The 22,280-nt window shown below is 52.7% G+C and overlaps 3 protein-coding genes across 3 annotated transcripts; 1 reads left to right on the forward strand and 2 right to left on the reverse strand.

The window, feature by feature from the left end:
• Positions 1–398: 398 nt before the first annotated feature.
• On the reverse strand, positions 399–9,461 carry TGME49_315680 (vacuolar protein sorting-associated protein vps4, putative). The gene is made up of 16 exons (XM_018782879.1): positions 9,016–9,461; positions 8,242–8,513; positions 7,522–7,905; positions 7,184–7,231; positions 6,848–6,919; positions 6,291–6,328; positions 5,838–5,907; positions 5,397–5,442; positions 4,820–4,902; positions 4,086–4,195; positions 3,693–3,730; positions 3,002–3,133; positions 2,449–2,579; positions 1,943–2,022; positions 1,438–1,488; positions 399–1,031 (listed from the first exon to the last, which is right to left on the reverse strand). Exons 2-16 carry the CDS (start codon positions 8,384–8,386, stop codon positions 978–980), a joined length of 1,482 nt encoding a protein of 493 aa, XP_018635315.1. The 5' UTR covers positions 8,387–8,513; positions 9,016–9,461; the 3' UTR covers positions 399–977.
• A 252-nt stretch (positions 9,462–9,713) lies between these two features.
• TGME49_315690 (DnaJ domain-containing protein) lies at positions 9,714–14,205 on the forward strand. The gene is made up of 6 exons (XM_002364706.2): positions 9,714–10,914; positions 11,493–11,649; positions 12,218–12,320; positions 12,434–12,546; positions 12,929–12,974; positions 13,405–14,205. Exons 1-6 carry the CDS (start codon positions 10,593–10,595, stop codon positions 13,543–13,545), a joined length of 882 nt encoding a protein of 293 aa, XP_002364747.1. The 5' UTR covers positions 9,714–10,592; the 3' UTR covers positions 13,546–14,205.
• A 747-nt stretch (positions 14,206–14,952) lies between these two features.
• On the reverse strand, positions 14,953–22,108 carry TGME49_315700 (hypothetical protein). Its single transcript, XM_002364707.2, has 6 exons — positions 19,859–22,108; positions 18,778–18,873; positions 17,699–17,872; positions 17,370–17,440; positions 16,874–16,943; positions 14,953–16,285 (listed from the first exon to the last, which is right to left on the reverse strand). The coding sequence occupies exons 1-6, from the start codon at positions 21,860–21,862 to the stop codon at positions 16,223–16,225; spliced, it is 2,478 nt and encodes an 825-aa protein (XP_002364748.1). The 5' UTR covers positions 21,863–22,108; the 3' UTR covers positions 14,953–16,222.
• Between the last annotated feature and the right edge of the window lie 172 nt (positions 22,109–22,280).

Consider the following 22,280-nt stretch of genomic DNA (forward strand, 5'->3'; position numbering starts at 1 on the left):
ATGTTTCTATGGGCGGATGTAAGTTTCAGGAGAGGCTCTGCACCGCACCGCTGGCAAACAGGCGCCGTCTGAACGCGCTGGAAGCGCCTTCGTTTTCGAAGGCGCAGCAGGTCGGAGACAGTCTCTCGCATGCGGCAAAAAGTTCAAAGAAAGAGGAGGCAGAGAAGCCTCTTTTTAAAGTCTACGGAGCTGTGCCCTCCAAAGCCTGAGAGAGAGGTGTGACTCTGAGCCGAGAGCACCCGGTGTGCCTGCGAACCTGGTGCTCGAAAACTCAAAATGCATTCACTTTCTGTCGAGAAAAGCCGATCTTCTGCCGTTCCACTTTTCTCTCCGCCGCCGACGGTCAAGGAAGGTCTTTCAAAAAGGTTTCAAGTTCGAACAAATGGTCAAAAACGCAACACCCAACTTCCCTGCTAAATTTCGCAACTCACGCCTCTTTGCATGAGGCATCAACGACGTACGCTCGCACCGCACATATGCAGACCTACATACACAGACATATACAGATGTAAGCATATACTTGTACATATATACATACATATATATATATATATATATCTGTAGTCCGAGGAGTGTTGACTGATAAAAATGTGAAAACAGACTAACGTAGCTACAGAAAGGACTATTTGAACGCTGTGGAACGTTTGAGGAAAAAGTCTCTTAAGTTTCGCACATGCCTGCGTTGTTATCTTTAAGGAAGCGCGACTTCTCCGCCTCTGCCTTCACACCACAGTGACCAGACCTCCGCGGGTGCTTTCTTCTTCCGCGTCTTCTTCTTCGTCTTCTTCTTCTTCTCCCCTCTTCTTCCTGTTCTTGTCCGAGCTCGCTTTGCATTCCTTTCGGTTCTCAACGCATGCTCTCGCCACAAAAAGGCGCCCCTGCGTCCGCGTGGAGTGTGACGAGAAAGGACAGAGCTGCCTCGAAGATACAGACCTCCTTCTCTGCGTTCTTCCTCGTCTCTCTTCGCAGCGGCTGTCTCACTGACCTTCGACGCCGAACCGCCGCGTCCACTCCTCGTGGCGACGAATGTCCTTGTCACACACACATCAACAGTTTCCAGAAGATTCGCAGCGGCGAGAAGCGCGCATTCCCTCGGTCTGAAAGAGGAGCGCGTTTTTCTGTCTGCGCAGAGGAGACGGCATTCTTTCTCGACGCCTGGACGTCCCTCGGGAGCGAGTGCAGAGGACCTTCTCCTCAGAGAGACAAGCGAGAAGAGAAACAGCGAGAAGAGAAACAGCGAGAAGAGAAGAAGAGAGAAGGCGAGAAGAGAAAAAGAGAGAAGAGAGAGGAGGAGACAGAAGAAGTCGAAGGAATGGAGAGGGAACGCACAAGAGAGGAAGACACGGAGAGACGGCGAGAGGGAGAAACATGCGATAAAGACGAGAAAAGATCCTTGTCTCTCACCTTTCTCCGGATCTCGCCTAAGCGGGTGCTTACCTCTTCACTCACAGACGGACGGGCATTCCGAAGAACGGCGATGAAATCTTCCTGCACAGAAAAAGGACAGCGCGGAACGAAGGCGCGCGGCCTTCTTCGTCCTTCGATTCTCCCCAACACACAGAGAGAAGAAAGATGCATTCCCCTGCGCCTTCTTATTCACATACACACACAATGGAGGACGAACAATCAAGTATATCAAGTACACGGTGTATCTACACTTCCTGGAGTGTAGATACACCCGCATCACGGCTGGGAGACGGAGAGAGCTGTTCTTTACAGTTTTCGCTCTGAGTCTTTTCGTCGCTTTTCATCGTGTTGTCCACGCCTGGATTACTCGTCTCTCGCCTTTTCCAGGTTGTGGCGCTTCACCCGAGAAAAAGCAGACGCACATGCTGCGCCTTCTCGGCCTCTTTTCTTCTCTGCTGCGTCTGTCTTCCTTTTTCGTTCCTCTCCGTTTCTCCGCTTTCCTCCTCCTCCCCTTTTCCTTCTTGCAGGTCTTTACCATGGACAACTCCGGCGGCAGCAGACGGTTCGGTGGCACCTCCATGAGGCGCATCTCCACTTTGCTCGGGTCGCTGTCTCCTGAAAAAAAAACAAAAACGGTAAATCGGGAGAACGCGAAAAGGCGAAGAGAGGCTACTTGCACGAGCGAAGAGCCAGGGAGACACAGCGGAAGTGGAAGAGAAAGTCGCGGGGATGCGCAGGCGAAACGCAAGACTGGGGAGAGACAGACAACTGACGAGACAAAGACAGTGGCGGCGAGAGACCTTCGGGGACGACCAAACGAGAACAACGGAGAGGGAAGCGAAGAGGAGGAGGAAGAGCAACAGGCATGAACCGAAGAAGGAAGCAAAGAGGAGAAGGAAGAGCAACAGGCATGAACCAAAGAAGGAAGCGAAGAGGAAGAAGACGAACAGGAAGAACAAGACAGGAGAGGGAAGAGAAAGATATAGAAAAAGGGAACGAAGCGGAGAAGCAAATTTCCAGAGGAACGCATGCAGTACGTACCAGGGGGACAAGGCGAGAGGAAATGGGTGCCGTCCAGAAAGACTCTTTTGAAGTGTGTCGCGGCTCGACATTTGCGCAGAGGCTGAAAAAGCGCGTCTCTCACAACCACCGAGATGTCCGCACCACTGAATCTGAAAGAAAAAACAAGAGGATCTCCGACTTTTCCGTGGAGGCAACGATGTTCCTCGGTATATAAATATATATATATATATGTATATATAAATATATATAAATATATGTATATATATGTATATATGTATACTTGCAAGCACTTGCATAGACGCATCCTACATGTTTTCAGACGTTGAAAGAGACCGCGCCGTAGAGAGAGATGCGAGTTGTATGCCTGTGTTTTTGGAATCGAGACGGTCATATCTGACTCGACTTGACTTCGATGTAGAATTTCAAACGCTGTTTGCATTCGCGTTTTGGTGCACATCGACGTGAGACTGCCCAAATAGATGTGTGCCCAGGTCGACATGCAGCAATGCGCATGCATGCATGCAGCGATTTGCATGGGAAGAAGTTTCGCGTCTTGTTGGGAGAGGCACACCCTTCAGTTTGCCGCGCCAGAGTGTCGAACTCTGCATCGCCGAGCTGATGCGGAGTGGTGCCGAGTGAGAGGCTAACGAGTTGAAGACGCGCGCGGAGGTCGGGGAGGGGAATGTACACCCGGCGCTCGAATCTGCAGAATGTTCGGAAAAAAGGCGAAAAAGAAAACCCGACTGCGACACTCTGCAGGCCCCGCAGACGCATCGGAGGTCAAAGACGGTGCAGGAAAAACAGAGACATCGTGTCAGGGAGTGGAGACGGACGACAGAGGCGCTTGGGCTTTCCTCCGCGGAAGCGAAGAGGCTGGCGAAACAGAAAACCAACTTGGAGAACGACAAAAGCGCGACGAAGAAACCGACCTTTGAAGCCACAAACGCAGACAAAGAATTCACGTTCGCACACAAATACACACATATACATATATATATATATACATATATATATATATATACATATATATATATGCATGTATATGTATGTATATGTATGTATATGTATGTATATGTATGTATATGTATGTATATGTATGCATGGAAGTAGTTCTGTAAGAAGGTATATGCATAGGCGTCTGTCCGGTTGGAGAAGTGAAAAAGAACAGCGACATGCGTTGTTGCGAAAACAAGCAGAAAAGCCGGTGTGCATGCATCTGCTGGCACAGGAAAGAACGGCAATGTTTTTTTTCTCGAACTGACCTGCGACGAATTGCTGAGTCGAGAGCCCAGGGCACATTCTGAGGCGCAGAGACACCCACAAGATGTCCGAAAAAATGGAAACAAAACCAACATTTGCTTGCTCCGCAGGTTGCTTGCGGCTTCGTTCCTGCCCTTCCTTCCAACAAACGCAAGTTCTTTCGTCGCACCTCTTCTCTTTCTTCTCTTTATTCTCATCTCTTCTTCTCTTTCTTCTCATCTCTTCTTCTCTTTCTTCTCCCCTCTCTTCTCCGCTCTCTTCTTCTCTTTCTTCTCCCCTCTCTTCTCCGCTCTCTTCTCCGCTCTCTTCTTCTCTTTCTTCTCCCCTCTCTTCTCCGCTCTCTTCTTCTCTTTCTTCTCTGTCTTTTTCTCTTTTGCTCGTGTGGTTTCTCTCACGGTGGCTCCAAGGACGAGGACTCCGGGTGCGTCCTTCTGGAGGCCTTGCATCTGCACGAGGAACTCGGTCTTGATGCGTCGCGAAGAGTCGCTGTCTCCTTCGCTTCTCGCTGCAGCATAGAAGTTTACGAAAGCGAAACGCTCGAAAAGGCAGGCGTCTTTTGCCGCGCAGTGGAGTGAAAAAAGAGACAGACCACCCAACAGTGTGTCTCCGAGCTGCTCCCGAACATCCCACTTAGTCTGAAGTTCGCCTTCTGGAGAAGAAACATCGATCAACGCTTGCGACCTCGTTACGCGGCATGAAAGGACTCCGACGAAACGAAGTGCAGAAAAAGCTGAGAGACAGCCTCAAACGAAGAAAAACGCTCCGTTTGGGCACTCAGAAGAACGAGACGTCGCAGCGTCTGCGAGTTCAGGGGAAGACCAGTTCCCGCGAACGAGAACGCCAGCGAGAGAGAGAAGAAAAAAAATCCAAAGCGTTCCATTCCGTTCAGAGTCACGACGTCTACTCGCATAGAAAAGAGTCTACTCTCTATCTGATCTCTCCTGCCTTGCAAAAGACGTTTCGTCTTTCGTCGCATGCTCCCCGCGACTATTCCTACGAGCCTACGATTGCTCTCTGCAGAACTTGCTTGCTCGGCAGGCGCCACCCCTCGCTGTCGTTTCTCGCGTTCCTTGCTCTCTTCCCCCTTGCTGCTCTCCCCGCGAGTTCGCTTTCGCAGTTTTTCGGTTACCTCCACACATCGAGTCGATTTCGTCGATGAAGATGATCGAGGGTCTTCGCTCGCGAGCCATCGCAAAGAGCGACCGCACAAGTCTGCGAAAAAATGGAGAGAACAAGAGCAAACGCGACGAGAGAGGAAAAAGAGAAATGCCAGTGGGGGATGTGACGAGATCCACACACAGAAAAGAAGAAGAAGAATGAGGAAGAGAGAACATGCAAAACGGAACAGAGAAATAAAGAGTGAAGGGAGGGAGGAAACGAGAGGAAGAGTCGACAAGGGGAGAAGCAAAAGAGAGCGAGAAAAGAGACGGAGTCAAAAATGAAAAAAGGACTCTCCGCTGCTCATAGGAGGGAAGCAACATCACGCGGCGATGAGGAACTTCTCTGACGGTCTCGAACCTCGCCTCGAATGGTGTTTCCACGGAAGGAGAGAGACCCAAAACTCCGTGAGAAAGCCATCGAAACGCGCATGTAATAAGGACGAGAGAGAAATCCAGTTGCGACGCGAGCAGAAGGCATCTCCTTTTCCCCTCTTTTTCGTTGTTTTCTCTGTTTTCCGGTCTCCTTCGCCTGCCTCGCTTCCTTACTTTTCGCTCTCTCCCTGCCATTTGCTCACAAGGTCTGCCGACGAAACTGTTTACAAAGCAGAAAGAAAACGCAGAAACAAAGGACGAGAAAGAGATACTCTTCCGCGCACCGGGTGCCTGAACACGTTGGAGAAGTATACATATACACGTTTACAGACGCATGTAGGTACAGAGACATGCCAACAGCGGCAGGGGAGCAGGACGTCTAGTTGCCGGAATCGCAGAGAGGCAGGAAACGGAAACGAAGAAGAGAAACGAGGCAACGGGAAGGCGACAAACGGCGAGACAGAGCGGCAGGAAGGCCGACGGAAGGAGGAAGAGAGAAAAGCAACGAGAGAAAGCGAGCGAAGGACACAATACGAGAGAGAATGTCGCGCAGTGAATATGCGAGATGAGGGGGAAAATCGGACTTCGCAAAACGTTTTCCGGACTTTGACCCACCTGAGAGAAAGGTCGCCTGGGCCTCCGCGGCGACTGCTTTCGCGAGAAAAGTCTTCCCCGTCCCTGGGGGCTGAAGAGTCGACAGCGAAGCAGAAAACTCGACCAAGTCGACACTGATCGAGAGAGGAAAGCAAAGAAAGCAGAAAGAATTGCCCTCCGAAAAAGGAGAGGAGGAGAGAGAAGAAGAGTCGGCGAGAGAAAAGCAGAGAAAGACAGCGAGACGCCGAGAAGAAGCAGTGAGAGAAAACAGAGAAGAAGCCATGCGGCAAGAGAAGAACTGCGACGGGGACAGTGCATCTGAAGCACGATCGAGCTTCCATTTGCAAGTTCCGTCGCACCCGGGTGTGAAGCAACGAAGAAGTTGCGAAAACCAGATGAATCTTTTTCACTTTCTCTGGAAGAGAGTCGAACACTGCCTCCCGTCGCATGCTGCACTTTTCTGTTTCGACCTACGCCGTAAAGGAGAATTCCTCGCCAGGGAGTGCGTTCCCCTACAAGGCAGCGAGAGCGGAAACGAAGAGAAAACAATCGGAAGGAGGAAGAGAAGAAAGAGAAGGAGAAGACAACGATGAGGCGGAAGAGGGAGAGAGAGAAAGAACGCGATTGACCGAGGGAGAAGGAGAACGGGGAAGCGAAGGAGAAGCGAAGGAGAGGCGAGAGAGGAGAAACAGAAGAGAAGAGAGAGGAAGATCAAAAGAAGGAGAAGACGACAGCTATGAAGAAGCAGGAGGCAGGAACGCGGTTAAACAAGAAGAAGAGAATGAAAGCAGCAGAAAAAAGGCGCAACAGAAGCGAAAAGCAGGAAACGCCCGAAGGCCGACGAAGGCAAGAGAAAAAAAGATGACAAGGGGAAGGGAAACAAAAGAATACGAGGAAACACGAACAAACGACATGCGGAGGAAAGAACAAGAAGACTCGAACGACAGAAGTGAGAGCGCAGGTGGAAAGGGAGAGGAGGAGAGGAAGAGAGGAGAGAAAAGAGAGAAACTTTTTTTCGCCTCGGTGCATGCCTGTGAAGAGACTGGGGAAGCGAGAGGGCAGAATGACAGCCTCCTGCAGGGCCTCTTTCGCCGCCTCCAGTCCTGAAAGAGCGCATGGAAACGCAGCAGAAAGAAAGGAAAACTCGGGAGGCGCCAAAGGAGAAGCACTCAGAGCGCAAGAAGCGAAAGAGGCGAACTGAAAGAATGAAGACCGAGCACGGAAAGCCAGGCCGACGCCGAGACTCGCGCAGAAGCATACAGCGAAACAGAAGATGAAGAGAAGCAGAGAGGAGGAAAAGAAGAAGAGAAAAAGAGAGAAGAGGACAAGGCCAAGCGCCGAGAAGAACGAAGGAAACCCCTTCTCACCTGCAATATGATGCCACCGGACTTCAGGTTTCTCGGTTACGATTGCCGCTGCAGGCATGCAGGAGAAAGAGGAAAAAAATGTAGAACTCCACTTCATTGAGAGCTTCACTGCCACAAGCGTTATCCGAGATTCCCTCTCCCCCTCTCAATTTTCTCTCTCGCCCGCTGTGTGTGTTTCTCATCTCCACTCCGTCTCCTTCTCCTTTTTCCGGACGCCCCGTGGACCAACAATTCGGCCGCGCCGCGTCTGCACTCTCTCCCCCTTCTTCTCTCCTTCTCTCGGTCTCTACTTCTCTTCTTCCCCCCTTCTCTCTGTCGCGCGTTCTCTGAGTGCTCACTGAGCAACTTTTCTCTGATTTTGTCTTCTTCGGAGTCGTCTGCGCGGCAGCTGCCTGTACACCCGCAGCCGTCGCCTCCGTCGCGGCTTCGCCTCGAGGCCGGGAGAGAAGAGAGAAGATGAGGAAAGGGAGAACTCCGCGACGAGGACGAGCAGCGCGCTGCGCAGTCCGCGTAAGAGGGTGGCGAGGGAGAGCAGCACCCGGCAACCGCGCTGGAGAAAGGCAGTCCACAGGAGGGAGAACCTGGCGCCGGGTGAGCAGCTGCGAAGGCGTGCAGCGCATGTTGTTTCTGCTTCTCTAAAAAGTTCTTGAGGACCTCTGCGCGCGCGACGTACTCCCCCATCTTCCTGTAGAGTTTCGCCTTCAGCAGGGCGTTCGTCTGACCTGAAGAAGACACGAAGCGCGCCGTTCGACGGGGGCATACACCCCAGTTGTCACGGAGGCGAGGAGCGGCACTGCGAACGCGAGACTGAGGACGACCCCAGACGAAACGCAGCTGGGAGTCGGAGCTCTCCCCAAAAGGCAAAGACAAGAACAGAGCTGAGAGAGACGCGGAGAATAGACACAGTTCTCGAAGCAGAGGCGTTGAATCGAACACCCTGAGGAGAAGCTGGGAAACAACATTCGTTAGCACAAAAAAGAGCCTCCCCTCGCCCGGTCCGAAGCCTCGTCCACTCTCGCGTCTTCTGGTGTTCGTTCTCGTCTTCCCTCAAGACTCACATCGGCAGAGGAGATGCCAGGAGTCGAGCGCAGCTTTGTAGAGCTCGAACGCCTCCGCGAAAGCGCCCGCCTTATCTCGCTCGGTCGCCTGGCGAGACAGCTCAATGGCGCGATCCAACTTCTCCTCGTACGCAGAGGCATCCATTGGGGTGTACAGACACTCGGGAGCTGGGCGGCATCGCCAGAGGCGGGGAGGACGCCACGAAGAAACGCGAGGAAAACGTTCTCCGCGCGAACTCTCAGCGCGACCGAGAAGAAGAGGAACGGTTCTCCTGTACATGCACACCGCATGTTTTCGAAAAGGAAACTGCGAATCGAGTGGAGAATCAACTGAAAGCAACTACGTCGATGATCACGCATGCCAACATCCATATCCATCCAGGCATAAGCAAAGACAGACGCAAACATATATATCTTTATCTATATATGCATATATATATATATATCTTTATCTATATATGCATACATATACATATATATATATATATATGTACGTATATATACAGAGGTGTCTGTATTCAGGAAAGCGAGTTTGGAGGTGCATTTTGGCGCTTGTTTTGATGCGAAGAGAGATGAGTGACGAGAGGACTTCAGGTGAAGGAGCAAGAGCTCAACATCGCTGAGAAGCCAGCGACGGTGACGCTCCGCCTTCAGAGACTGTTGGGATAGGAAAAAGCGAGGTTGAGAGTGTAGAAGCGACGCTCACAAGAGGAATAGCATTCCCTCTTGTCCCCCCTTTGAGGAGGATGAAGGAAAAGTCCTCCTTTTCCTCACTTAGACAAGCCGTTCTTAGTTCTTCGTCTCGGTGAAAGGACGACCTGTTTGAAGAGGCTGAACTGCGAGTCCCCAAGGCGCCGCAGAGCGAGAGCGAAAAGGAGAGTGAGGAGAAAACTGCGGAGAACAGCTGCAAGTGTCGAGACAGCGGAAACGCTCAGCTTCTGTCCAGGCGGCTGGCTGCAGAGAGGGCCGCCCCGCTAGCTCGTCCTGTGTGTGTGTGTGTCTCTGCTGCGGCCTCAAGTCTCCCAGGAGTTTCCTCGGCACCGGCGAGCGAGGCATTTGGAGCGGCGCGGGCGCGCGAAAAGACAGGAAGCCGGCGAACGCAGCGTTCTGGAAACAGGAGAGAAGCTTCACCGCCTGCGCAAACGGAGAAAAAACGACAAACGAGGCGTCAGCTCAGCCAGGAGGTGGAGAGGCGAGTGTGCGGTGTGACGGCCGGCCGCGAGCCGAGGGGAGGGGAGGAAAAAAGGAACAACTCAGGATGGAGAGAAAACCTGGAGAGAAGACGCAGGCCAACGGTGCCGAGGAGCGAGCGGTCGAGAGCAAAGAACGCATGCACTCACAAGCGGGTGTGTTGTACTTGCACACCCGCCACGAGGATGTCAGCGGGTGACGTCGCGCGGGAGATTCTTCGCGGCGGAAAGCGGCGTTTCGGCACTTCACAGAGTTGTTCGTCTCTTTTTTCGAACAGACGAGGACCCTGGACTTGCCTTGTTTCGAGAAACAGCGAAGAAACAGTGGAGAAAACGATTCGCATCCCCGCCGAGAGACACCGGCAAGACACTCGGTCGTTGCTCAAAACAGTACTGTGGCCGTGCATGTCTCGTCTCGGGGAACGAACGACTGGAACGTCACCGCTTAAATTCCTTCGTTTATCTGCGGAAGGTCTCCTGCGGATTGCCTCTGAGCATCTTCGGCGAAAACCTGCGGGTTTTTCTCCCCATTTCCGGCGACTGCTCTCGTCGACACTACGCAAAAGGCTTCTCTTGTCCCCCTCCCCCCCCCCCATCCCCTGTGAAGCCTGTTCTCCTTTTTCTTCAAGCACACAAAGCCGCAGAAGGCGCCGTTCCGTCTCCTCCACTCTCTTCGCCTTTTTCAGAGCTCCAGGGCGTCTTGCCCTCTCTTCGAGTCAACGTTTGCGCAGCTTCGTCCGTCCTTTTCCTGCCCTCCCCCTGCGACAAGTGCAGCGCCTTCCCCGGCCTCCTACTACCTCCCTCTGCCCCCCAACTGACACACACTGCGCGAATACCTTTTTCCTGTCTTCTCTCTCACTGATTCTCGCAGAGTCGATTCTCAGGAAGATCGCCTCTCAACCGTTTCTATAACTTTCACCTTCCTGCCCTTCCCTTCTCCTCCACTCCCCCCTTCTCTTCCACTCCCCCCTTCTCTTCCACTCCCGCGCCTCTCAGCCTCGGCGCCATATTCGTCTTCGCCTGCTTCGCCTCCTCTGCGTCTTCTCCTGGGTGTTGTTCTTCTGTGTGGACGTTTCGTAGCGCAGGGCTGCTGAGACGCTGCGCTGCGGTTTCTGGGCAGAGCAGCAGTGGTTTTTTTTTCGCCGCCGCGCGTTCTCCAAGATGGCGAAGTCCGCGTCGGACCGGCGCGCGAAGCAGGAGACTGGCAAGGAGGAGAAGAAGACTCTGTACGAGTTGCTGCGCGTCTCCCCGAGTGCCTCTCAGAGCGAAATCACGAAGGCGTACCGAAACCTTGCGCTGCTGCTGCACCCAGACAAAGTTGTGCATCGCCTTGAGCAGCAGGCAGAGGCGACCAGCAAAGGTGAAGGCAAAGCGGCCGACCTCGAGGAGTTGAAGAGCGAAGCCACAAGACACTTTCAGGAGCTCCAGGCGGCGTACGAGGTTCTGAAGGACCCGAAACGCCGCAAGAGATACGACGAAACAGGTGCGTCCCCGCAGCAGAATCCGCCGCTTCGTCGCGCGGTTCGACGGCAGAGACAGACGCCGCGCATCACCGAGTCTTTTAGCGCATGGAATTATTTGCATTGTGGCGTCGGCTTTTTGCGGAGAAAGCAGGTGAACTGAAGGGCGCGAGAGGACGAAAAGAAACAGGTCGAGCCTGCTCCGCGCTCCATCTGTTCATCGAACGAGAGACACGATGCCACTGGGGAGTCGGAAAAGGCTCTCCAGCTCTGCGATGCAGACGCTGAAGCTCGTTAGGACTGGAGGACATCCCTCGCTGTGTTGTTTCTCCCCAGATGCCTCTTTTTCTCCGCGTCTTCTTGTTAGTGCTCTCGCTCTCTCTCTACTCCTGCCTGGACGAGTCGCCGGAGGGTGTCTGTACACCTGCGGCGGCTCTACGCAGTGAGGTCACAAGGGCAAAGAGTGACTTCCCTCTTCGTCGTCGACTTCTCTTGTTTTGTCTGACGATCGGTTTCGTCTCTTTCTTCCTCCGTTTCCTTCGAGGATGTCTTCTGCGTCGTGGAGATTGTCTTCCCCTCGTTTTTTCTGGTCTGTTCTTAGGAAGCACAGGTGATGACGCGGCAGAGTCCTTTGAAGAAGCCTACGAATACTACCGCCGCGTCTTCCCTGAATTCAACTCCGCGGACATCGACAGTTACCGCCAGGTGTATCTGGAGAGTGCAGAGGAAGTTCAAGATATTCTCGATTTCTGCCACAGGTGGGCCTTCAGATGCGCGAAAAACGTGGAGCTTCTCCGAAAGGGAAAATCCGAAACTCTGGCATACACTTGGAAAAGAAAGACTCTCTCCGCAGGCTGTATGTGAGGTGACGGTGGTGGAGCAGTCCTTCGTTTCTGTGCTCCTTTCTTCTCTCACTGAATGGCATACGCCGATCTGTCTCTCTTTCGCCACGAGGCAAAAAACGCAAACGCCTTTCGATACAGCTTGCACTGCCATCTCCCTTGATATGCAAACAGCCGTACGCAGATCTATTCGAGATGCAATGACGGAGACCTCTATCTCTCTCTGTCTATTCTTACATATATTTATATTTATATATACATATATATTTATATATTTATAGATACAGATATATTTATATATATTTATATATTTATATATATATATATATGTGTATGTGTATGCATGTAGATAACATTTACGACGAAGGCACCGCAAGGTGTGTGTGCGGGACTGTGGGTATGACTTCGGATGCATGTGGAGTGCGTCGGCAGATGAGGACGGTTTGCTGTAGCGTGCTTTGGAATTTCTTTTTTCCTTTCGCAGATTTGACGGAGATTTGACGCATTTTTTCGAGTATATCCCGTTCAGCGACAAAGAGCACCTGCCGCGGTATCTGCGCATCCTGAGGGATCTCGTCGACACCAAGGTGAAGATGCTCTTCAGTGAAAACAGCGAGAAGCAGACACATGCTGAAAGAGACGAAACTCGCTCTTTCACCTGCATGGCGATTTCTCTGCGTTGTGCTTCGTTCCTCGACAGAAAGTGAAGAAGAACGCAACGTTCGTGGAGACGCTCAAGCAGCTCGAGACGCAGGCCGAGAAATATGCGGCGCTCGTCGAAAAAGAAAGCAAACAACTCACGAAAAAGAACGCGTAAGAAACTTTCTTCAACTCAAAAGAGATCAAACAACATACATATAAATATATATATAAATATATCGATATACGTGTATATATATATATATATATATATATTTATGTTTACATGATTATCATATATTTTGGTTTATATATATATGTATATATATAAATGTTTGTTTATATGTTTGAATTTGTGTTTGTGTGTATACGCATGTGTGACTGTGGCGTGATGCGTGGCGGGAGTTCCCTGAATTTGTTTCCAGTCGGAACGATGACTTGCGCGGACGCGGGTATGTTTGTGGGAGATTGTTTTCGATGAAAAAGTCTTCAGATCTGTCTCCTCGTGTCTATAGATGCAGCTGGTGTTGTGCGACTTGCTTTCTGGCTTCTTCAGGAAGAAGAAGGACGACAAAATGGAGAGTCTGATTCTCGCGATTCAGGTATGCGTTGCGTTGTGTCCTTTTGTGCATTTGGAAAGAGGAGCGTCTTCTTCCCTCTTGCGCTTTTCATGTTCGAACAGAGAGAAAAAACGAGAGCGCGTCCTCGATGCTTCTTCTTTCTGCCAGGCCTCCCGTCTGCGTGTCTGCTTTCCTTCTCCCGCGCCGCACTCAGTTCGGTGTCTGTCCAGCTGCTGAGTCGCCGTCTCTGTCCTTCTTTTCTGTGCCTGGGTCTCTCGTCTGTCTTTCAGTCGCCGTCTGCGATCTTCTCTCTTCTGACGTTTCGTTCGTATTCGCTGCTGGCGCCTCTTTTCGAAGAGGTGTCCTTCCCTCGCTCGACTTCGTCGGCGCTCTTCTGTTCGCGTCTTGTCTGCGGCACCTCCTGCCGACGAGTCTGTTTGCGTCCGTCTTGTCGTTGACCTTCTGCCGCCAGAGCAATCGCCTGAAGCGCGCCCAGAACGCTCGAGACCTCTTCGCGCGGCTCGAGGCGAAGTACCAGAACGCGGACGAAGAAGGAGCGGCTCGCAACGCGACGGACAAAAGAGAGAACAAGAAACGCAGACGAAAGAACTGACAAGGCGCACTCGTATCTCTTTGCCACCGAGGAGACGACATCAAGTCCTCGAAGCTGTAATAACCGACCAAGACACAACGCTCCCCACATCCAGATGCATCGCCTCTCACAAGAGTCCACCATCCGACACTCCTCTCTACGCATTCAAACCATATATATATATATATATATATATATATCTATGTATATTCTAACTGTATACGTATATAAATATATGAATGCTTCTTTTTATCCGCGTATATGCTCTACCAATATATATATATATATATATATATATATATATATATTCTAACTATATATTTATATGTATGCGTCTCTGCATCTGCGTATACATTCTAACAATGTATGTATGTATATATATATATATATATATATGTTTATTTCGATGTTTATATTGTACCTGCAGAGAAAAGTTTTTTTCGCTGTATACGTTCTAGCAATATATGTATATATATATATATATATATATATATCTTCATTTATTCTGTATATGTATTTTAACGCGATATATACGTGTATATATTTCTGTACAAGGTTGCACTGACTTGTATGAATGCATGTGCGTGTTCAATGTGAGTACATACACTTGTCTGCCTTGTCTATGAATACGCTTGACCGGCGCGCGAAGCGCATTTTGATTTCCTGGAAAAGACCGAGAAATTCCTGTCCCTCCTGCAGCTGAAAAGGAGACTTTCTTCTATCCCTCAACCCTTCCCCAGCGCGGCACTCTTTGCCCTTCTCGAGTGTCTCTCCGTGGACGAGAAAATCACAGCCATGCTTTTAGACGCGATACACACATATATAGATATATATTTGTTTTTGTATATATATATATATATATGCATATGCATACTTGAGCATGCATGTATTCATGTGTATTCGCAACTGCTGATGTATTTTCTTGTGTCGCTACATCTGCTTTGGATATGTCGATCGTCCACCCACGGAAAGTACGATTTACGAAGGGGGACGCGAGGTAAAGAGAAGGAAAAATGTGCTCAGAGTTGTACGCGTTTCAACGAAAAGGAAGCCGAGGCGGTGCCCCCTTTCACTGTTTAGAAACGGTGTTGCTGGAATTCAGCGCGGTCCGAAGAGCAAAGGTTTTCTGCGAGCTTCTTTCAGGTCGCTGCTTGACTGTTTTACCGCGTATAATGAATACAGCGCAAATCTACGCTTTCTATCCCCCTGCTACCTCGCTGGTTGCAGTTCCGGATCGAAAGGTGGAGGGTCCTGGTCTACTTTGTCTACGCGACTCGTTTCGCAGCGCTGTCGGAGAATTTGAGATAGGCTTTGAGTGGATCTTCTTTCACAACGTGTGCTGTGCGTTGCTTTCTTCTGAAAGACATTTCGAGTTTCTTCCCTGAAGAGCTGCGCGGTGTCTCGCCGCAGCACAAGTTGAATAACGTCGTCAGGCGCTGGGCGACAATGCACGGCCGCTTGTTCAGTTTCTCTGCCTCTCCTCTTGGCACTGGGTCACTCGTCGAGCTGTCGGCGCTCTTCTGTCTGGCGGTGTATCGGTGTCGACAAAGAGTTAGAGTTCTAGCGCGGAGTCTCCGCCTCGTGGACTTTCCACTTTTCCACTACTGGTCCACTTGGAAAGATTTCTCCAAGCAAAAGCAGCACAGAAACGCATTCGGCACTCGCCCGCGAGCGACGAAACTTCGTGAGAAATCGACCGGAGGCCGAGAGTGTACAAGACACCCCAACCGGAGGTGCGATTCCGAGATGCGGACGCCGAAGCAGATTCGTCGGTGTCGCGAGTTTGCAAACACAGTTTCTCTCCGATTTCCGGAATCACCTCTCCGCAGCGCCTCCCCGAGCGACCGAGGGGCGACGACGTCATCGTGAAAAGCGTCTCCTTCTCAAGAACAGCCGGCGATCCCTCCGGAAGTCGTTCGACGCGTCCTGGAGCGCCTGCAGTTGCCAAGGTGAGTCGCGAGAGTCAAAGCCGACAAGACGACCAGGTCAAACAGGGGAGACGCCTCAGAAGCGCATGCAGAGGTGGTGAGACACCCGAGTTGGTGCCATCGCTGCGGCCTCGGGAGACTTCCTGTTTCCTGCAAGTCTCGAAGCACAACGGCTGTGTCTGCCCGTCTTCTCTCGCCAGCCTCCATTCCAAGTTTCCTCCACGCAGCGTCTCTCCCTGCGGCAGAGGCGCGCCGTGTTCCTCGAATCCTTCGCCCACCTTGACGCAGACAAAGTCACCTCGAGAAAAACCGGGGAACCCCGTCTCGACGCTCGGACGGGAATCCGCAAAAAGGAATTGGCACGGCGGTGGAATCCGAACGCGAGCGAATTCTCTGCGGTTCCGTCTCGACGATCGGACGGGAAGGTCTCTCCTCGCAGCATCCAAGAGCTGTTCCACTCGGAGAGCACACTCCAGAGGGTGGCTGCAGCTGAAGTGGACGCAGAGCGAAAAAAAGACAAGAGGCGCCGACCGAAGGTCCCAGCGAGAAAATCTCCTTCCCTCTGCGAGCGTCTTCGAGGCAGTCTTCTCGCACAGGCGTCGAGCGTTCGACACGCTGGAAAACATCTCCACTCCGCTCATTGAAGAACTCGAGGAACACCCGTCTTCGTCTGCGGCGGCTCCGCAGACGCTCTGGGAGGCAGGCGACAGTCTGCCTCAGGATCGAAGATGAGAGAGACACCGCCGAACTACCGCCAGTGCAAAGCCAACTCACCAAAACTTCCGGCGTTTACCGAGAGGCGCGAAGTGACGGGGATCTGGGCGTTCTCGAGTCTGAAAAAAACACAAAAATCGGGAAGACCAAACACAGATTCGTCAGCCTTGTCCCTGTGTCTTGCAACTCGGCGAAAGGTGCGAAAGCGCGTTTTGTCTCACAGACGATTCCTCTCATCACGATGTAACGCTTCGCGTCTTTCCTCGCAGGCGAGAAGCCCCAGCACAGACAGCGTCTTCCCGGTGCAGCTCCCTGTGGTCCTCTTTCGTGTTGTGAAAACTGGTTGAGGTTCCTGAGCGGTTGGCTCGTCGCTGGCGTCCTCGCGCTGAAATGTTCTTCGCCAGCGTTTCACGCACACTCCAGTTAAGTTGCACCTCTTCACTTTGCGAAACTTCAACTCGACACGAAGGCGTTTCCACGAGAAGGAACAGAGACGGGGAAGCACCAAGAGCGTTCGTTCACCGGACTCGCGGTTTGATTGAATTGAAGCGTTCTACATCTGCGTACTCCAGATAATTACAGGAATCACTCCAGCGATTAGATAAACTTCAGGCGCATCGTGTGCAGTTGCTTTCCCGAGATCTCGTTAGAGAAAGTGCAGCAGGATGGGTGCTTTTTTAGTGGAAAAACTCCCTCGTCCAGTTCACCTTCTTGGCCAAGTCGAAGAGAGGCGCAAGAGCCGCTTGAGCTTGCTGGACCTTCGCTTCCAAACTCATCCTGAAAAACGACAGTGCGCGCAGAAAGCTCAAACAATTGATCACGTCCGAACAACTGACGCTGCGGAGCTTCGCGGCCGCTGACTCCTCTGCGACGGACAGACCCGCGCGTCTCCGCCTGTCCGAGAAGCTTCCGAGAAGCCTGTCCCTCGTCACGGACCTTTTTCGACACCTCGCGTCCACCAGATTTGTCTTGCTTCGCAACTGATGGACGACCGTCGTCTCACAAAGCTTCGATCTGCATGCACATGGCTCTAGCCACCCTGCAAGTACAGACTCCGCGCGTGAAGTTGAGACAACGTAAAGCTCCACCCCTCTGACGTGCTAAGATGCTTCAAAGCCCTAAGGCGCTCCGGATTTTTCGCATCGAGAGCGGTCCTTGGAAACTGAATTTGAATGCAGCTGCACCCAGACGAAGAAGACTCACTCTCCGGAGGAACTGGGTGGAGGCACAGGAGCGCACAGCACGCGAATCGGGTGCTGTCGCTGCTGAGCAGCCTGAGACAGGAAACAGCCGAGAGACAAACCGACAAGGAGCGCTCGTGAAAAGAACACACACATGGCTCGGGTGTACATACACCCGGGTCATCGACTTCGACCCCTGCCTGGTCGGAGTTCGGGTGTACATACACCGCACGCCCAGCGCCGGGGTGCGCGGAATAGCCTCCTGGTGTCTACACCCGTCTCCGCTGCCGCTCTTCCGTCTACTCAAGAGGCGAGAAACAAAGGACCGACGGAAACGCAAAAACGACTCACCCTCTTAGAGGTTCGCGCGACATTGACGATTCGAGCCGCGACTTCAGTGATTCGCTTGCCGTCATCCACCGGCGTGAAGCACACCTCGTCATCTCTGCGAAACAGCCGCTGGGCGTCGAAGAAGCCGCCCTCGAACCAGCGCAAGACTTGGAGCGTGTCGAAGGGCCCTTGACACTGGAGACAACAGGAAAAACGAGGAACTCGTTGTTGGAAAAACCTCAGAGGCGGCAGAGTTTCGATCCGACAGTCGCCACAAAAACGTTGAGCATGCAGCGCCAGCGAAAAACAAGAGACTGAGGGCAGACATTGGTTGTCTCTTTAAGAAGACGGACGCGGAATCCGCAAAAAAGGGAAAGCAGTTTCCTTGGCAAAAAACGCACTCCCTGAATTTCCGGCTGTCTCCACACACTCGGGAGCCTCCTCCGAGAGGCTTCGGCGAAGGCGAGCACAAAGCCTCAGGATCTAGCGCTCAACTCTCCACGCGACAAAGGGAAGAACTCAACAGAAGACTCTGCAGGCCAGTCGCCTTGTTCGAATTCATGTGAAACCTTTGACAGTTCCACCGAAAAGGAAGAGACAAACCGGAAAACAGCAGCTACGTGATACTTCGAGCGGCATCTGAGGACTGTTGTACACGAGACGAGAGCGAAACAAAGGTGCCTCCGTATATCAACATCTCAAGAGAGCTTGCCAACTTCCTTGTATCTATTTTCCTCCGCCTGGTTTGATGAAACAATCACACCCACCGTGTGAAACCACTACAATGTAGTTTTAAAAAAGCACAAAAAAAACATATATGCATACATATGTAGTGAGAGCGCACCGGTCACAACTTCCTTCAGAGTATGATATTTGTACCATTTTTGAAAACGACTATGCACCTTTGTCATCGAATGAAACGCCCCAATCTTCGTCGGCTGCTGTGGTCCCTGCTGTCATCTCTCCCGCGCTGTCGCTGCTTGCGTCTCTGTCACTTCCAGGGTTCTCCTCGGGTGTATGTACACCCGGGGCTCCGAGGCGTCTGCCGCTCCTCAGGTACACCTTTCGGATGTTCAGCTGTACGTACACTCCATTCCTACCTTGTTTTTGTTGTCCAAATACCACCAGTTATGCGCAGCGCTGTTTGATTCAGGGTTTAGGAGTGCCGGGGGAGTTGTGCTGAGCTCTCTGAGGAGCTGCAGGGGTCACAAAAAGAGACGAGACGGAGACGCAATTTAAAGCTGAAGCCCATGAAACTCGGAAACATACCAGGCACACACATGACCAACTCGAGTTCTCCTCTGCAAAAATAAAACGCGTCAACACGCATGCATCTCCAGTGGTGAAGGCACACACAACTTGCAGACACAAATACACTTACAAATACACATGCATTTATGTATATCTTTATTTATGCCTTTCAATGCGTATTTATGCATGTACGCGTGTATGCATTTGTTCGCGTTTTTATTTGAGTATTCATGTGTGTGTATAAGTGTAGATAAAATTCGCATATTTCTTTGGGGACTCCGTTCACTTATAAATCGATATCCGAATTTCTACATTCTACTTCTGGCGGCACAGAAATATTGCAGACGGCCCTGAACACAGAAGCCTCAGTTCGACCGCGTTTTTCCCCTCAGAACATGAAGCGGCGGCCCCTGCCCACCTGACGCCCTGGGGGGCTGAATCGAACTCCAGGAATTAGCGACAAAAAGTCTATAACTACTCATATATATATATATATATATATATATATATATAAATGCATAGACATATATATATATATATATATATACATATATGTAGGTATACATACATCTGTATATGCATATCTGTATGTATTCATATATATATATATATATATATATATATGGTTGAGAGAACACCGACGGCCTGCCATAATGTGACGTTTTGTGCAAGTGACCTCGAAGGCTTTTTCTGATGTGTTCATTACGTCTGAACCTCCCGTTTTCTCAAATTTTCTTCTCTGTTTCCTTAGGCTCTCACTCCTTCACATGATACCCTCCCGCTCTGGTCTTCCTTGTCTAGCCCAAGCGAGAAAGACTCTCTGTTCGTTCTTTCTGAGCCCCATAGTTGTGGCCGTTCTCCCCCAGTCGTCGCGCTCTGTTGTTTCTGTCGCGCTGCGCATGCACCTCGTGCGTGAGTTTCAAGACGCACCCGGCTTTCATTGGGGTTCTCAGGAGCTTGGTCGGTCTCTGGCTTCTCTTTCTCCTCTGCCGATTTCTTCTCGCCTCCGTTCGCTTCCTTCGAGTCGAGACAAGGGGAGAAAGCAGCGGAGTCCGTTCCACCCACAGGTTGTTTCAGCGAGTCGAGAAACTGCTGCTGAACGCCCACACCCTGCGACAGCGCGAACCTCGACGGACCGCCAGGCTGCAGTGCCTGCCCACCCAGAAGACCTCCACCTCCCAGCAGCGGCAGTGCTGCGCCGCCAAGCAAAGCGAAAGGGTGTTTTCCGGGGAGTCCTCCAGGAGGAAAACAAGGCGTTCCATGAGAAAGAGGGGACTCCTGTCCATGCGGCGAAAAGCCCGCGGGGTGTACAGACACTCCAGTGCCCGCGTTGAACGGCGGCCCCCCGGGTCTCGCAGCTGCTGCGAGAGAGAATCCTAGACTGCTGAGAGCGGAGTTCGCGACTCCAGAAGTGAGTGCCAACTCCTGCGAGTCTGCGCGGCCAGGCGAACGGCCTCGCATCGCGTCCGGCTTCCCGACAGTCGAGAACGTCTCGTTTCTCAGGTTCCCCTCGACGCCTACACGGCCGCTGGTCTCTTCTCCTCCTGCGCAACGGCGCGGGCCGCTTTCCGGGTGGACGAACGGCCTGTCGAGCGCCGGCGAGACTCGAGGGAGTCCTTCGGTGTTTCGCCTCTCTGGCTGTGGAGGTCCCGACAAAGCGTAGCCTCTCCCCTCCCGTCCTGAAGCTTCAGCGCTGTCGAAGACGCGCGGGGGATTCACTCGCTCGCGGTGGCTCTCTGCAGCCGTCACGTTTTCAGAGAGCGAAACATGGCCCTGCGTCGGTGGAAAGAAGTCCGAGTGGTTTCCGCGAAACTCGTCTGCGAACCGACTGTCCGTTGGACGTCCTCCCGGAATCGGACCGCTCCCTTCGTAGCCGCAGCGGCCTCGATCTCTGAGCTCTGCCTGCGGCTCTCTGAAGCCTGGGCTCGCGGAGTGGAAGGAACTGGGCCGGCCTTCTGGTCGTGCGTAGGCGCCGTCGCCGGTCACTGAATTCGTCGGACGCATGCAGTCGCCCGCAGGGGAAGACCGGATGCTTCTCGGTCGAGGCAGGTCTGAAACGCGCACCGTGTTTTCACTCGACAAACATCCTCCTGGGAAGGCGTCGGCGCAGGGCCTCACGCCTTGGGGTCGGGAGTCCGGAAACGCGCGGGGATGTCGAGCGTCTCCGTGGGGAGCTCCATGGAAAAGAGGTCCGAATGGAGCGCCAGCATGCGCGTCTGCATGTCTCGGCGGTCTGCTGGCGTCGTCGACCGCTTCGTCTCTGAGGCCAGGGTGCCGCCGCACACTGTTCGGCCGAAAGCGAGCAGGGAAGGCTCCTCCGTCGCGGCTGCGGTCGAAGTCTCTCGGTCTCTCCCGCAGAGAGGTCCACGCGCCGTCGCCTGCATGCAAACGCCCTGGAAAACGAGCGGAGTGGCGCGCTTCCGCGTCTCCGCTACCCCGACCTGGCAGACCCTCTCTGTCTCTGTCGCTGCGCATGCAGCCGCCGTTCGGCTCCCAGCTGTCGCGGGAGGAAGGCTGTCGAGGACCTCCCGTCAGCTCAAACTCGCCTCTGCCGCGACTGAAGCAAGGTGCAGTCCTCTCCACTCGAGAAGGAGGCCTTGCCAAGTTCCCCGAGGTCGGAGGAGGGTGAAACAGACGACTGGCTGGGGTGTCGAAGTGATGCGGTCCCGAGGGTGGCGCGGCCAGGCTGCGGCCGCACCGGCGAGGACCTCCCCAAGCCGGCGACTGGCCTTGGAAAGAAAACGCCTGCGACGCCGGAGGAGGAGCTTCAAAGGGAGAGTACGGTCGAGAAGACGCAGGCGGAAGTGGGCGGAAGAAAGACGAGGCAGGCTGTGGATGCGAAGAGGCGCCAGAACTGGAGCTGGGGCACCCGAGAGGAGCGCACACACCGACGCCGCCGGGAAGCCGCGGGGTCGGCTGCCTGCTGTTGAACATGGCGTGGAGGAAGGGGTGTGCCCTGAAGATCAGGAAAAGTTGCCTGCAAAGACTTGGATGCAGTGGTATGAAGTCAGTGGTTTTTTTGCAGAGGTTTGCAGAGGTTTGCAGAGGTGCCCGGGGACGGGGGAGGGGTAAAACAGGGAAGGCATGCGCAAAAAATGGCGTGGACAGACACCGGGAATACGCAGAAAAGGAAAAGGCGTTTCCCCGCAAAGTCGGCGAGTCTTCAGACAGAGACGTCTCTTTTGAAGAAAAGAAAAGAACGGAGTTCCCGCGCGAGTTCCCGCGCACAGAGCAAACACAGCTGCTCTCGCTTGCATGCACGCAGACGGCTCGAGTCCCGATGTCCTCAGTCCTCACAGCGGACTGTTCTCAAGGTCGGCGGCATCGACCCGTTTTTGCGAGAGCAGAAGGC

Source organism: Toxoplasma gondii, chromosome XI (assembly GCF_000006565.2).
Source record: "Toxoplasma gondii ME49 chromosome XI, whole genome shotgun sequence".
Lineage (NCBI taxonomy): Eukaryota > Apicomplexa > Conoidasida > Eucoccidiorida > Sarcocystidae > Toxoplasma > Toxoplasma gondii.